The following is a 16,453-nucleotide window of genomic DNA, read 5'->3' as shown; positions in this document are numbered from 1 at the left end:
TGATTCGGATCCGCCAGGGGATCAATGCCTATAAACTCGATTGTTACTTTTAAAATGACAAGTTTTTTATATTTATTAAGCTTGTTTAATAAAAATTATTATTTTTAACTGAAATTCTAGGATTGGGGATTCCTTAATAAGTATAATTTGTCAAATATCTAACAAAATAAATAACTAAAATTAATTAATTAGCGGAGAGTACGCGGGAAAGTGATCGTGAGTCGACATCTTGATCAGAATGACGAAGTGAAACGTGAAACTGCGCGCGCATCCAATCTCAGCGCGGCAATTTTTAATTTATTATAAAAAATTATTTTATAAAATTTGTTAGCATAGTTTGTTTATTTTTTTCTTTATACTTAAATAATTTATTAATTTTTTTTATTCAGAATAATTCTCTTTTGTTCTTTATTATGACTTAAATAATTTAAAAACAAAAGACTGAACTCATGTAAAAGTCAAAATTTTTCGTAACATCATCTTAAAAAAATATGTAAAAAATAAAATTAAAAAATAAACAAAATAAATTAAATATTAACCAATGTTAAATATAAAAGTGTGTGCTTCTTCATCAGTTCCTGTTTTGATATTAATATCACTGTCATCTTGGCTGTGCATATGCCGCTGGTTTTTTCGATACAACATGAAAGATCAAGAAGTATTATTTTTTTCTTACTAATTAAATTATTGAAGAAGAAATAAAAAAAAAAAATAAATTGTCCATTTATTTTTCAGGTACTCAATGCGCTGATTACTTATTACGCAGTAATAACCTTATTAAATATGACATTCTTGGGTCATTTTACATTTACTTGTAGATGTTCGCATTGCATAATTTTTTAATTAATTAAATTTTTATTAATAAATAATTATTAATTTTTTTAATTTTACAGAATTTCTGGCATATCTATATTGTATATTCCCGGTATATATTTCAGTCACCTGATCACTGCGCTTGCTCATAAAAACACACCAACACACTCCAACACGGCGTGTAACATAAATTTGCCTCCTCTAAAGATATCAATTAAATAAATAATTTAACAATGAACTCTCTGAGATCAATTGCACGATGCAAAGTTACATTCCGACAATTTCATACATGGTAAGTTTTTTATTATTATTATTTATTGTAATTTTATTTGTTACTTGTATCTCCATGGTTTACATAACCTTACTCTGGACTTTTATTTTATAAATATCATGATATAAAAATTGCAAATTAAAAATTAAAAAATAATTTAAAATACAATTAAAAGTAATTAACAAAATTTTAACAGTTTCAGATATTGTCAAGAAGCAGTAGCGGCTTCAGCTCCAAAATTGACAATTCCTGTACCTGAAGGAGCCGATCCAGCCCTGAGCCCTAAGATTGAAAAACTTGTCCAAGAAATTACAGCTTTGAATTTAATAGAAGTGTCACAATTAAGCGACGTCCTGAAAAGACGACTTAATCTTCCTGATGCGCCTGTTATGGCCGTTGGTAGCGTCGCAGCTCCCAAAGCTGAGGTAATTTTTTTTTCAAACTTACATTTTTGACTATTAAAAATTTTTAATTTGACTTTTTTTTAACTTAAAAATTAAATTTCTATTTTTAGGAAGAAGAAGCAGCACCTCAAAGAGTCCAAACGTCGTTTACCGTAAAGTTAGTTAAATTCAATGACAAACAGAAGGTTGCGTTGATAAAGGAAATTAAGACTCTGATGCCTGAAATGAATCTTGTTCAGGTATTTAAAACTTCTTTGATTACTACTAGCAACATTGCAATCACTATGTGATTGTCGTGATTTGTTAATTATAAATAAACAAAATTTTGCTTTATTAAATAATGACTTTTGTTAAATTGCACTGTACTTTTTTAACTATTAACGTTTTTAAAGATATAAGCTCATCCCGATGTTACACTCATCAAGAGCTTTCATTTGAGTACCCACATCAATTTTTCATATATTTTTCATATATACATATATATAATATATATAAATATATGAAAAATTCATGTGGGTACTCAAATGAAAGTACTTAATGAGTGTAACATCGGGATGAGCTTATATCTTTAAAAATGTCAAGAGTTCACGAGATACAAGGTCGTTTCTTAATTATGTTAAATTACACTGTACTTTCTTAAATATTGACATTTTTAAAGATATAAGCTCATCCTGATGTTACATTCATCAAGAGCTTTCATTTGAATACCCACATGCATTTTTGATATATTTCTTATATATAAATATATATATATATATATATATATATATATATATATATATATATATATATATATATATATATATATAAATATATGAAAAATTGATGTGGGTACTCAAATGAAAGGTCTCGATGAGTGTAACATCGGGATGAGCTTATATCTTTATAAATGTCAATAGTTGTCAAGATACAAGGTAATTTCTTAATTATGTATCTAGAGGTAGAGCATTTTCGAATGCAGCCTAAATATCTATCATAATAAATTGACTATTAATGAATGATATGAAACCATAATATAGATTATTGCTATCGATAATATTTTTTCACACACTTATAATTTTTATTCTTTGTCTAGGCTAAGAAATTCGTAGAGTCAGTTCCAACAGTTGTCAAAGCTGACATCTCCAAGGAGGAAGCTGACAAATTAAAAGAAGCCATTGAAAAAGTTGGAGGAGAAGTAGAAGTTGCATAAATTTTATATTGATGAATTTTTTTATCATTTATCATCCTTTATTATTAGTTTTATAATAAATATTAATATCAATATAACAAGCCTTTTTTTCTTTACTTATCACTTGAGTATTTTCTTGGAATAAAAATTTAGTATCAAAATTAATATTAATTTATAAAAAAAGTTGATTGTTTAAAATTCTCAACCCGAGATCTTTGATCTAGTAAAAAAATAACCGGAGCTAAAGCAAAAACTTTCATTCCTTTGGCTATAATCTAAATTCTGGGAACTAGCCTTATTGTTTTGTAATTTACAATATTGAATATATGATAGAAAGTATTATCTAGAAGAATAGAGCGCGTATAAAAATATATAAGAACGTTATTTGCCAAGTATCTTGAGAAACTAAATTTTATTTCCAACATAAGATCCCGTTTCCTCTAATCCCCTGTGAAGAAACTTTATATTCTTCTTTTTCCCTATTAATATTTCCAAATAATAAATAATACACAGAGATTGATTTCGGTTGAGTTTATTACCGAACAAAAACACTATATAATTCTTACATTAAATTTCTTAATAAAATAAAATAAAATTACATTTATTTTTAATAGTCGTATAAAAGTAACAGCACTCTCAATAAAATAAAAATGCTTTATGTTAACAAATTAATGACACTACGAAACTATAAACATGTGCAATACAATAATGTACATACTACTCATCTTCACATTAGTTAATCGCACCTATCGAGTATCATTTTGACGTAACAATAATTACGACAGTTGAAATTAGCACAAAGTAGATAATTATTATATTAATTATCAATAACGTTAAAAAAATATTATTAAAAATACATGAATCCTAAAAGACCGAGCCATTTTGAGCAAGATCAGCCGTCTTATTAAATTTATTATTTTAATATTATTAACTAACCGTTAAATACACGTTATTACATTCATACATATTATATATGTTAACATTATATATATTTATTATTTATATAATATAAAAAATTCTATGTAGTTATTAAGTACTAGGACAATAATTTTTAACAAAAAATTTTTTTATGTTTCAAGTTTTAAAATAATCAATTGCAATTGAATTAACTAGAGAAGAAATGACATTCTTTGTTTAGTCATTTAGATGAATAGAATTTGTGAAATAATTGTGTCAATAAATTCCCGGCTTATCGTACAGTCTTTCTTCTAATAATTGTAAGGTCCATATTGAGAGCCGTGGTAGTAAGGACCTGGATAAGCCGCTGGTGCAGGATATGAGGCGTAAGCGTATTGCTGCTTTTGTGGATACACTGTAATCATAAATTTTTTTGTTATTATCACCATAATAGCATATCATTACTGTCAGTACAGCAAAAAAAAATTCAATATCAATATTAGAGATTAAAAATCCCGATGGGCAAATTTTTATAAAAAAATTTATAGAGTAACAAAGTAAAACAGTATCATTAGATTAACTGGGGTATAATTATTTAATTGCAATTTACTTGAGAAAGAAAATTATTTAGGCAAGTATGCCACTTTCCTTTTGCCGTAGCTCTTTTATTTACCGCGGATCCTCGTTTGACCGCGCTCAGAGGCGTTAAATCGCGGATGTTTATTGATTAAAAAAAAAGTATTTATCGATAGATTTATCGATCGCAGACGGAAAAAGGCGACATAGAAAGTCCGGAGCCTTTTTAGAGTCAGAGCGTGACAAAATTATACTAATCCGGGGCAAACAGAGCGTAATACTAGAAAAAAAAAAAAGTAAAAGTACCTGTAAGGAAGAATATATTCAGCTCTCATGTCCTTTTTTTACATTTTAAATTATTATTTTATTATTATTATTATTATTAATATAGTTATGATTTTTTCAGCAAATAATTGTTAAAAAGGTTAATTATCTTTACAAATAATCAGGATTAATTGACTAGTTGCGGTTTTGTGAATGATACGTTAATTGCAAATATTAGGCAAACCTCGGAAATGTTGAAATTCGGTATAAATAAAACCAGGAATTAATGAATGTTTTAATTACCGTTTTCTCTAGTTCTTCAATGAATAAACATTAACATAATTACTTAATAACCGATAAAAATGAATAAAAACTTTCAATTGTAATAGTAAATTTCTATTAATAAATTGCCCATTAGTGTATTTATACTTATTCTACATTTCTATAAAATAAATGTTAATATAATTTACAAAAGAGGTGTAATCGCTGAATATAAACTCATTTCTTCAATCATATTAAAAATCCCAAATACAATAAAATGTCTTTTAATTTTGTTATTTAGATTTTTACTGATTTCTTGAACAAAAAAAAAAAAAAAAATAATTTAAAATGAAATTTTCAGCGATTGAACCTTTATCAACCTATAAAACTAAGTTAGTACAAGCAAAAGTGTTACGTATGTACCAGGCATGAGGTACTGCATGTTCATCGCTTCGTCGCGAATTCTCTCGCCCTTCAAGCAAATCGCAGCGGAGCTAAACAATATTGCGCTTATGAGCGCCCACCCGACGCCGACCCAAGCAACCACGTACGACCAGTCGTACGAGATTAGCGAGTTTTCCTTGAGGATCTACACTCCACCAGGATCAGGTTGCCAAGGGAGACCCCAAAATCAGACAAAACAAAACATACATCCATTAGTTAATTGCTTTAGTAATATTTCACCTGGCATTATGTACTGAATGTTTGCGGCCTGCTCGCGCGCTCGCTCCTTCCTCAAGCAGGAAGCCGCTATCAAGAAGAGAGTCATCGTCGCAAAACACGCTGCGACTCCCAGCCAGGCTAAATAAAATGACCAGTCATACCACTGGGCTACGTTATTCTTCAACACCTGTCAAGATAAAAAATTTATTTTATACAATACTCTCACTCTACTTCATCCGTCATTTCTTCTTATATATTCTACGGATTTATATCGCTGGCTGGAAACTTCTTGACTAATGACACCTGAAAGTAGCGCATGAAAAGCGCAATCCCAGCAGGAAAGTATCCACATTTATATATCTAGATGAAATTAGAGAAAATATCCGGGACGTGCAATGACTCGTGAGAAATTTTATATAAATATTCACATTGTTTGCTCTACAGTATATATTGCTGTTGTTGTTGTTGTTAATATAAATTCAGCCCAAAGTTTATTCATAATAAGTTTCTTATTTTCACTGATCACTGTCAACTTCCCATATAATTTCTCTCTTAACACTATTAACTACTCCTTTAATTATAATAGTGTATTTAAATAAAATAAATACATTTACTAAATAATTAATAAGTTAATGACTCACGTTGCTCCATTGTTGATAGTATTCTTCGCCCACCATTTTTTCTTTCTCGTAGTACTCAACACCATGCCAAATTCCCATTGCGCCAGCACTCAGTAAGCCTAATGTTTTTATTTTTATTAATTATTTAGAAATTAAAATTAAAAATATTAAATTTAATTAAGATTTTTACAGGCAAGCAGCATAAGTATCGCTGTAGCAGTGACATTTCCGTGAGATCTTCTCCAACATCCGACGACTCCGGTCCAGAATGCGATAAAGATCGCGAGGAATCCCAGAATAAAGAGAGCGATTACCGATCTTCCCATGTCTGAAAGGTAAATTACTTAGTTAGATTTTTATTTGTCTAACTGAAAGTAGGCAAGACGTGATTTTAGAAATTTTTTAGATTTTAAGCTTCAATGCGTAAATAGAAACCTCTGCAAACTGACAATCAGTGTAAATATATAAGTACAGAATCATGTAATTTTTTTTTTTTTTTTTTTTTTTTATAGAATAAAAAATCTACTTACGGAGTCGTGCCATGGCATCATCTGAGAATCCCCGGGTTTCATTTTCAGAATCTGGGAGGAAGTAGTCGACATTCATACAATGAGTTTCCACGGGACTGAGGTAGGTCTCAACTGAAAGCAAAAAAGCAAAAAAAAAAATTTTTAAGATAAATTAACATTAACAAGCGTGAATTTACAGTGAAAGACACTTTAACTTAAGGACCGAGGAAAAGGGAGATCAATAAAAGTTTATCGTCATCGTGATGGTGTGGAAGAAATGACAGCCAGCATGCCGTCTTTATATGGCGATACTGAAAGTCTTGTTTATTCATCAACATGTAGGCTTGTTTCTAATATATAAGGAAAGGAGTACCATCGTAAACTCTTGAGATACCTCGTAATTAAACGAGCACAAGGACGTATTTTAATTTTTATGAGAAATAATTATATATTATTTTATTATATATTAATAATTACAACTACAATTGGTAATTATTAAAGCTCAGGTTCATTGTTTGCTGGATTACATCCTTACTTTCGATAACCAGGTCTAATTACGTGACCAAAGCTTATGAGTTTCTCACATTTAATATCTTTGCATAACTTTACCAGAGGAAAATCTATTCATTATTAATCTATGATCTTTATATCTTTAAATCTAAGCTGCAATTAAGTATTCAAAAGCCATCGTAAATTACGATTGTCTTCATATAATTATGCGAGCCATGTAATCGACATTAAAACTACCGTTTTAAATGCTTTAATATTTTTATATTTTAATTTTCATTGCCAATTAGATGAGCAAAATTACATAACATTCTCTCATCAAGTTATTAATTTATTTAAAACACTAGTTTGTTTTAAAAATAAGAAAAAAAAAAAAAAGCATTTGTTCACAAGACAAATATTTAAAAAATTTCTCATAATGTTAAACCAACCATTTTCAGGTCAGTCAATATAATAAATAACTATCTATAATACAAAATATTAAAATGTAATCTAACCAACTGTGTAATAGATCTATCAAAGATGAATACCAAGTACCATCAGTATCTAGGACAACAAAACGGCTTCTAAATTCTCTATAGTTACTACAAACTTCCCAACTGAACGTAAAAGCTGGTAAGTAAGCTTATAAACAGTTACTAGACATGTGTCTAGTTAACACAAAACAGGATTAAAAGTAAGGTAAAATCGTCATCAATCCTCGATCTTCATTATAGCTTCTCAGAAGAATTTTTTTTCTTTCTTTCAGATTGTCTTCTGTGTCAGTCTGCTGTACTACGTCACCGTTTAATTTAAAAATATCAATGATCGTGATTGTAAATAAAATAACAATAAGCCTGACGATGTTTGATCACGTATCGTAAATAAAATATCGTAAACTGGCCGTATAAGAACCGGAAACAAAGCTACGCCGGATGTGTGACATGCGAATGCCAAAACCCGATAAGGTACTCTCGGTCAAACTGAACGGTACCTCGATACTCCAAGTAGAGTCCAGAGGCCATCAGTTATTTCCGTCCTGATAGTAACTAATATGAGACTCGGCTCTTTTACTCCCAAGTTAAATCCTCTGGTTCTGTGTCATGGGAATCCCATTTGTCAGTGTTATGTTTTCTCTTGTATAATATATTATTATTATTATTTTTATTATTACCACATTTCTTCCGAGTACAGAGGTTCAGTTAAATGCATAATCATAAGTATAATACATAATCATATACAAAATCATCATCATCATCATCATCATCAGACTTGATAAGTTATAACAGAACTTTTGTTTGCAGACTGGTTTATATTATCCCCTCAGGAATCGCGTGAGCTGTTGTTTGCACTGATGCAAATTTCTTTGCATTGAGTTTGGTAAATAATAAAAATAAATACCAATACAGATAAAAAATAAGCGTATTATCAAAGCACGAGCCACGACCGCAGATTTATCAATTAAGTAATTAACATTTGTGCTAACGGTTATGATCCGGCTGCTGATTTCGAGTGATTAACGTGTTAACGGAATTTAATGTTATTTTTGCGTTAACAAATCATCACCGGAAATACATAACACAACCTTTATTTATTATTTTAATGGTTTATTTTTTTTTTTTTTTTTTTTTTTTTTTTTTAATTGTGTAAGCTTTTATTTAAATGGGTAAAAGTGAATGCCGGTATTTTATATCATTAATATCATTATAATTTATAATATTTACTATTTTGTTTATATAATGCTCTTTTGAAATAGTTTTATTAATAAAAATATTTTAATTACAGATTTATAGAATTTAAAAGATTAGATATGAAAATATTTAAAGGAAGTTTTACATTAATTTTTATAACAAAAATTTTTCTGTTATTTAATATCTTGCTCCACTATTAAATATACTAAATTATTTATATAATTATTATAATTATAATTAGTTATCTAAATAATATAATTTTTTCAAATTATTACATTTTCTAAAAGTGAATGTGAATAAAACTAAAATTATTTTTTCATCTTGACTTTCTCTATTGCTGAGATTTACTCCAACATGTAATTATTATTCAAATATATTCAATTAAACTCGGAGTATCTTATCTTCGAATCACCTCAACCAGTAATTACAACAATAACATCTCGAAAAATTAAAATAAAAGAAAATAAAGTATCGATAGCGTGAATTTGTGCGTGAATCACTCAAGAGCAAAGAAGAGATCAGGACAATGACTGCAGTTTTATCCCAGCTAATTAGATTTGAATATTTATTCCAGGTAATTCAAGAAAAATTAACAGTTAAAAAAAATATACTCTTCCGGCTTTAACAAATGACACACGAATAATTAATAATAAGCATAATAGTTAACATTAGACCTACTTTTGTAGTTGATATAAGAAGGAAGAATCTTAAATACTTCTTAAGATTTCACCTGATAATTCACCGGGTGTTTTATTCAACGTTTAACCTATTACGTGGGGGTCCTAGCAGTCTAAGTGAAGAGATAAAACGCCGTTTCATTTCATTATTATGACCGTTAGAAAGTAATCATAATTATTATTATTATTATTTACAGGTATTTGATGTTATCATCAATCGTAATCAATATTTAGATATTTACCTTTCGGAGGGCGTTCTTTCGGGTAACATATCCTGAAGAGTCCTTGCGTTCTTGTGTAGTAATAGAATTTCGAGTTCATCTGTTCAACAATGTGATTTTGTTCGCCATTTTTCGACGCATATTGCTGAAATTATACGAAATTGTTTTAATTAAATTAATATAATATAATAGTACAATAGATAAAAGTGTAATTTAAATATTGACAATAATAAGAGAGCCGGAGGCTTGAATGTCTCTCTCAAGGCCAGCGAATTAATTCTTGCATCATAACTCGTATTTACAAATACTTAACGGCTGTTGTCATTCGTATTCTACTGAATCAATCGATTGAAATATTATAGCACGTATTTGTATGACAAAAGATTTTATTTCACGGGTTAAATGTATTCACAGATATTTTTTTTTCTAAATATTTATGAGCTTCTATAGAGATTATTTCAACTCGTAACTTATTTACAACCGTGAAATTAACTGGAATAACTTCAAAAATTGATTAGTACATTTAAAATTTTTAAGTTTTAATTAAATTAAAGAGAAGAAATAACTTTCATTAGAATAATTTATTGACTTTTAAAACTTATAAATATTTTCTTTATTTTACTAGAGTTCTTTCTTCATTCCGATGGTATTTTTTCATTATACAAAATGATAATTACCATGAATAAAAAATAGAATTTAAGAAGAAAGATATAAAAAGCGGTATTTCAAGAATTCAATATATTTAATTAATTTAAATTGCTTTTATTGATTTTAAAAATAAAATACTTAATAAATTTTGAATTGAAGTTAAAAAAAAAAATAGAAAACTTGCCCAAAAAAATGTATAATTATTTTGAAATAATTGACAATCATTAAAAAGAAAAATTCCACACTAATGAAGAAATATATTTGCGACAATATAACTATCTAAATTCTCATTAGAATAATAATTGTATACAAACAATAAAACACAACTTTAATATCCCCGATAACGTTTCAAACAACATGAAATATTGCCAAGAAAAATTCCTATAATAATAATAATTATTATTTAATTACTAGCAGGTCGTTAAATATTTCTGATATCACTAATAGTTAATGCTTAACTCGTTTTATCCAACAATAACAATAACAACGCATTTAAATTCCTCAATCTTATTAAATATTGCAAGCAGAAAACAATTGTTGAATAAATTTCATCAAGTTGCAAAAAAGCTGGCGCAGAATAGAGCTTAATATTGAACAAATACCTCAAAATAATTGTTACGACCATTATCTTATCAAAGTAAGTACTGTAAATTACAGCAAGCGTTTAAAATTGTTTTACCTTGAAGAAATCCAAACAATATAAAATTGTCATACAAAGAAAAATAGTTTTGTAAAATAAAAGTACAAATTTAAAAATTGGCTCTATAGTGAGCATCCCAGAACATGTTAAGTTATTTATGTATTGAGCAACAAAAGCTGACTTGAATGTTATCTACAGATCCCAGTAATCAACGCGCGTTAACAACCGTCCCGTAGGTAGTTAAAAAATATAAAACCCAACTTATATCAGGTTAAAACCGTTTCAGCTGCTTTCACATCGTATATCTCCGTTCCGCCGATGCAACGACGACGATTTCTTCAGTATGGATGTATATAATAATAAGATGGAAAGGAAAATGCCAACAATATATTTTACCACGCCTGAAATTAATGTGAATCTATCAATCGCGGTTGTGAAGAAGAATAATCTCAAAGTTATTCAGCCATACCGATACTACTGCTGCTAATAAATATTATTTTATTTTATTTAATGGTCACTTCACAGAATATTTTCCCGGAAGTCTGCTAGATAACTTCTCTTTATATAAAATATATCTATTACACTTATAAAAAAAAAATAATAACAACTCGTTATTTATTATTTTAATTAGTAACAAAAATATTTAAGTAATAATAATAAATACTGATAATAACCATCAGCCAGATGTACGCATTCTTGGTTAATTAATAATTTCTAAAATTGTCAACCAGTTTATATTACTGTTATCCCACAGTTTTCTCCTTGTATTACTTACTTTTTTATATGATTCATAAAATATGTATTTTCATATTGACAAATGGGAATTTCACGATCAACTTTCTTTTATCAAAAACGAGTTTGTCTACCGAGATTTATAAATATATATATATAGATAATATGATATATTAAGTCGGACAATAATTCACGCAATGGTAATTAGCAGATTTAATGCGTGACCTGAATGTAAGTGTGATTAAATATGTTATGCATTTACAATATAAATATACATATAAATTTATTGGTATAATTTTAAGTCTTGAAGCAATGTGGATTTAATTGTGGATATATTTTTTCCGTACACCTGTACATGCAGACATTGTGGAACACAAAACCCGTGTAATATCCGAGGACTTTCTCGTGTGTACATGCAGCGACGTTCATCACGTTTACGTGGTGGTAAATAACTGTACGATCCACGCAGCTACTCGCTCTTCCAGTGTAAGAGCAACATATTTTTATTTTTATTTCACGAGGATCGTTAATAAATATATACAAGGCACATACATTCGTGTATTCACATTTACAAATATCTATTTTGACAGCGCGTTCAAAAATTTTTATTTTTAAGTTAGATATCAAAAGTATGCTTAAAGTTAATTTAAGATATACTGAAGTTATAATAATAAAGTTAGCCGAGAGGATTTTAATTTTTTTTTTTAAATAATTAAATTAGAAGAAAAAAATATTTTTTAAAAATTGCACTTACAGTTTTTAAAGTGTTTTACAGGTGAAAATTTCTTTTTTTTAATCATTTTTTCAATAAAAAAAAATTCTAAAAATTTTTAAATGTCGGCTAACTTAATTTTCATACTGAAGTTAACTGTCAGAATTTTTTAAATAATTTTACAGCAATTAAATTATAAAAAAAAAAAAAAAATTAATAAAAAATTCTATATGTGAAAATTAAAAATATTTTTTTATTTCAATTAATTTGTTATAAAAATTAAAAAAATTGACAGTTGTCAGCTAACTTGAGTATAATTTAATTTAAAATTAGTTAATTAATAATAATGACGATAATACTTGACAGTTTTAGATTTTAAGAACGTGCTTATTGGTTTAATTGGCCTGTTAATGAGAATTTGAAATAATTACGTAAGCTCGGTATTTGTTTGGGCATAAAAATTCAAAACTAAATTCAAAACTCGTTGAGCTAAGCTGAAATGGGCGCGGCGAGGAATGCCGATCGCTTGGAAAGGCTCCTGATCATTGATCGTCAAGTTTTAAATCATAAGTCAACAATTTGTTTTCATTTGTTAACATCAATAATGGTCCTAAGCTAACGGAGATCTCGTGTTTGAACAATTAGTAATTCTTTCATTCTTGGAAAAAGTTTAAGTGGTAGTTTTAGTAAAACATTTGTGCCAGTGAATAATTTTATTTATTTATTTGTAACAATTAAATTAAAAATTTAAATAACTAAGATGTCGATTTTAAAGAAGAAGATGACCTGCATTAAAATCGATAAAGATTCTGCAGGTCAAGTGAAACTCGAGTCCTTGAGCAAAAAAACCTTCGGTATGTACTTATAAAACAAAGCAATGAGTAATTATAAAAAGGGTTAACATTTAGTTCACAGGTAAGGAGTTATTTGCACAACTCCAGCGACTCGACTCATTGTAGTGTAATATAATACAGAATAAGTGGCTGGTAGACGGATGAAGGTGCTCAAGAAAAAGCTTTTATCGAGGTAGAAAATCGTAAAGAATCTCGAGCTCGTGAGCCCTGCGACCCAGGACATTAACCCGGTGCAAGGACGCCTAGCTTAATCCAGGAAGCCGGCAATTTTACAAGATCCTCTAACCAGCCTACGATCCTAGTTACTTTTTATTATTTTTGTTCTTTATGCTCCTCGCCGTGTTCAGCCAGCATTCCTCCCAGGATATTATGCTACTCAGCCCATTAAAACGCGCCTTAGTTGCCTCGCTCAGCATACTGATTTATATTAATATTAATCAATCCGCCAGACACTACTATTATTATACTAAAATAATAATTAATAAATTATAATACTAGATAGCTAAATTCAATACCTGTATTTGGGCGCGTTTGACCTCCGTGTAAAGCCAGTTATCCGTGGAAAATGCTATTGCAAGAAGTGCCGTCGCGATTATGCCGGTTATGGTCGCCAGAGATAGTGTCACCGCCGAGCAAGGCATTTTAAATCAATTATTTATTTATTATTATATAATATTAAATAATTATAAATTATTACTGATGCTGGTACTCCAGGTACCGAGATCTTTACTAAGATCTGGTGATTTTATCGAGTAACTTTGAAATACCAGGAGCATCCGTAAGACACAAACAGGTACCACTATTCCACATGTATTTATTATTCTTTTTAATAAATAAATTATTTATTTATTTATTAACCACAATTATTAATTACAGGTAATTATTATTTTAAATAAGCACTTAGGAGCACATAATACCATTCTCTCGGCAACAACACTAACGGCGCGACGCGACTGTGGTCATGTGGTGTAGCTTACCTGGAGAAAAGCAGAAACTCGAATCGAGTTGGGACTTGGCTACACTTTGTCCATACGGGAGAACTGAAGGAGAACTCTGAAGAAAGGCGAGGGAACCAGTGCAGGTGGGGATGAATAGTCCTCAAGCAGGTATATTGCCAGTGTTTTACCTCCCGCGGTTCTCAACCTCCTCGGGGTTTTAAACAACCTCCTTGAGTCATTCAAGTAATACCAATGTCCAAGTTATTTTTTATTGAGACCAACTTGATCAGGAAACTAAATATTTTAATTTCTTATTTATTAATTGGTTTTTTTTATTTTTTTACATCTTGAAAGAAGAAGGTGAGTCGGAGAGAGCCTCGGGATGAGAACTGAGATGGTTACCTGTTTCATGAGCCTACAATCCAATCCTGTCCCTCTTCTTCAGTGACTAACTATACCGACAACTATATAATATGAGTATCGGAGCCGAGAAAAGAGCCGATGTCTATATCTATACTGAGGTGTATAATAGGGATTCCGGGGATTTGGAATGCCGATCTTTAACTACGCGTTGTATTGAGTTGCATTACACATTGCATGTACCGTGCCAGAAAAATTCCAGCAATAACATTAACATGCAACTCCTGATTTTATTATTTTTAATGCTTTTATTTTATTTTTTGAGGAAATCTAGATTGCTGGCTAATTAACAAACATGTTTGTTGATGACTTTTCTTCTTCACTTCTTCAAATCTAAATTATATAAAAAACAAACTCATCTTATCTCCGATATTATATTTCAGAGATAATTTTTAAACTAGAAAAAAAAAAAACACTGGCTTCTAGTTTTACAAATCCTTGGGAAGTCTCGAGAAACGTAAAACCAGAGATACCGTAACATGAATGGGTGTATAGGATCGAAAAGAGGAGTAAACTTGGTCTTGATTTCTCACGCACCTGCTGCTCCCGTCAGACTGCTATAGGGGGTAATATTTTTATTTATATTTATACTACAAAAAAAGCTAAGCCCAGAAGATTTAGCCTTGATATGTATTTGCCCATCGGAGTTGATGTAAACCTACGCTCATTATTACAAAAGCGTTGTCACATATTCAGCTAAAAATCTGAAACCTCAAGTAGATTTCATAATTGCATGTCACCGATTGCCAGTCATCAGCAAGTTTTCTTCCTTTCTAATCTAATCATCTATAACTCTTCTACCATTATAAAAAAAAAAAAAAAAAAAAAAAAAATGGGATTTATTTTTTTAACAAAAGGATTTTATCAATATTAAAAAATCACTAATAACATTAATTATTTTTCGATTTATTAAACGTAATTGCTGGTTGATTTTTAATTTTCTAGACCTTTACTTATAATGTCGTTAATATTCCAATATAACGGTTAAATGGAATTATTTATTGCAAAAAATTAGAGCGAACGGTTTGATGTTTGATATATGTTTAGTCAAATGTGAACAGCGTATTGCATGATTTAATTTACGAGTGTCAAGTATCAAGAAATTTTAGCTGATAGAAGCAGAAGTAATTAAACAAATATTGCTGTTTAATTATTAATGTAATTAATTTATTGTTTTTTATTTATCGCTTGACCTAGATAGTAATTTTTGTTGTTGATACCACATCAATTCTTGCAACTTGCTTTGCTCAATTGGCTTAAGTTCGCTGTAATCGCGCGAACAGTCTATTTCACTTAATTTTATTTTAGGCTCACCGACTATCAAAGCTTCCCACCACCTTTCAGCGGCTTTTTCCAAATGAATCTGCAATTAATTAAAAGATTGAGATGATTATTTAATTTTGTTAAAAGTTTTTAATATTTACGTGAATATGCTGGTTAGGAATTAGACTCCAAATGGTTTCATTTTGCTTTACGGGGAATGATAATTGACCGTTTAACAAGTGAGACCATTTTTCAGGACTATCGGCGCCAGTAATATTTTTTTCTCTTATCGCGACCTTGATTTTCTTGCTCGATACGCTGACTTTGAGGTCACGGGGGCTCATCAGACTGCTAGGAATGTTCAGGAGCACGTCAAGGTCGCTTATACTTTGCGACCAACTGAAGTTATCATGACTAGCACCATTGTAACTATCTGGATCTTGCACTCGAGCAGTATAATCACTCATTTTTTATCTAATTTTCTTTTTAATGTTAAATTTATATGACATAAATGTCATTTTATAAAAAAAAAAAAAAAAAAAAAAAAAAAAAAAAATATCGCTAAAAAAAATAACAAAAAAATTAAATTTTTAATTATTGTTAATTTCAACAATAAAATTTATTAAATACGTAATTATTTACAAGCATAAATTACATTTAAATAAATAATAAATTGGTAAAAAATAAAAATATATTCAACAATCAATAATTATTATCTGTAA

At 29.2% G+C, this 16,453-nt stretch overlaps 3 protein-coding genes and 1 long non-coding RNA gene across 5 annotated transcripts; 2 read left to right on the top strand and 2 right to left on the bottom strand.

Annotated features, from left to right (window-relative positions):
* Nucleotides 1–941: 941 nt before the first annotated feature.
* Nucleotides 942–2,752, top strand: LOC123264894 (39S ribosomal protein L12, mitochondrial). Its single transcript, XM_044728411.1, has 4 exons — nucleotides 942–1,105; nucleotides 1,281–1,509; nucleotides 1,599–1,727; nucleotides 2,564–2,752. The coding sequence occupies exons 1-4, from the start codon at nucleotides 1,047–1,049 to the stop codon at nucleotides 2,678–2,680; spliced, it is 534 nt and encodes a 177-aa protein (XP_044584346.1). The 5' UTR covers nucleotides 942–1,046; the 3' UTR covers nucleotides 2,681–2,752.
* A 581-nt stretch (nucleotides 2,753–3,333) lies between these two features.
* Nucleotides 3,334–14,081, bottom strand: LOC123264893. 2 transcript variants are annotated; one of them, XM_044728410.1, is made up of 7 exons: nucleotides 13,626–14,081; nucleotides 9,546–9,669; nucleotides 6,471–6,581; nucleotides 6,131–6,268; nucleotides 5,962–6,059; nucleotides 5,342–5,507; nucleotides 3,334–3,971 (listed from the first exon to the last, which is right to left on the bottom strand). In XM_044728410.1, exons 1-7 carry the CDS (start codon nucleotides 13,749–13,751, stop codon nucleotides 3,868–3,870), a joined length of 867 nt encoding a protein of 288 aa, XP_044584345.1. In that variant the 5' UTR covers nucleotides 13,752–14,081; the 3' UTR covers nucleotides 3,334–3,867. The 2 variants fall into 2 exon arrangements, with proteins under 2 accessions (XP_044584345.1, XP_044584344.1); XM_044728409.1 differs by lacking the exon at nucleotides 5,342–5,507 and adding an exon at nucleotides 5,081–5,246 and having other exon boundaries at nucleotides 13,626–14,079.
* Nucleotides 12,615–13,753, top strand: LOC123264896. The gene is made up of 2 exons (XR_006509443.1): nucleotides 12,615–13,110; nucleotides 13,165–13,753. It is a non-coding gene; the product is annotated as an uncharacterized LOC123264896 (long non-coding RNA).
* A 1,288-nt stretch (nucleotides 14,082–15,369) lies between the features above and the next one.
* On the bottom strand, nucleotides 15,370–16,245 carry LOC123264895 (nudC domain-containing protein 3-like). The gene is made up of 2 exons (XM_044728412.1): nucleotides 15,893–16,245; nucleotides 15,370–15,831 (listed from the first exon to the last, which is right to left on the bottom strand). Exons 1-2 carry the CDS (start codon nucleotides 16,196–16,198, stop codon nucleotides 15,646–15,648), a joined length of 492 nt encoding a protein of 163 aa, XP_044584347.1. The 5' UTR covers nucleotides 16,199–16,245; the 3' UTR covers nucleotides 15,370–15,645.
* Nucleotides 16,246–16,453: the final 208 nt, after the last annotated feature.

This window comes from Cotesia glomerata, linkage group LG5 (genome assembly GCF_020080835.1).
Source record: "Cotesia glomerata isolate CgM1 linkage group LG5, MPM_Cglom_v2.3, whole genome shotgun sequence".
NCBI lineage: Eukaryota > Metazoa > Arthropoda > Insecta > Hymenoptera > Braconidae > Cotesia > Cotesia glomerata.
The sequence above is the reverse complement of the archived record's forward strand: the minus strand, read 5'-3'. Positions and strand labels throughout refer to the sequence as shown.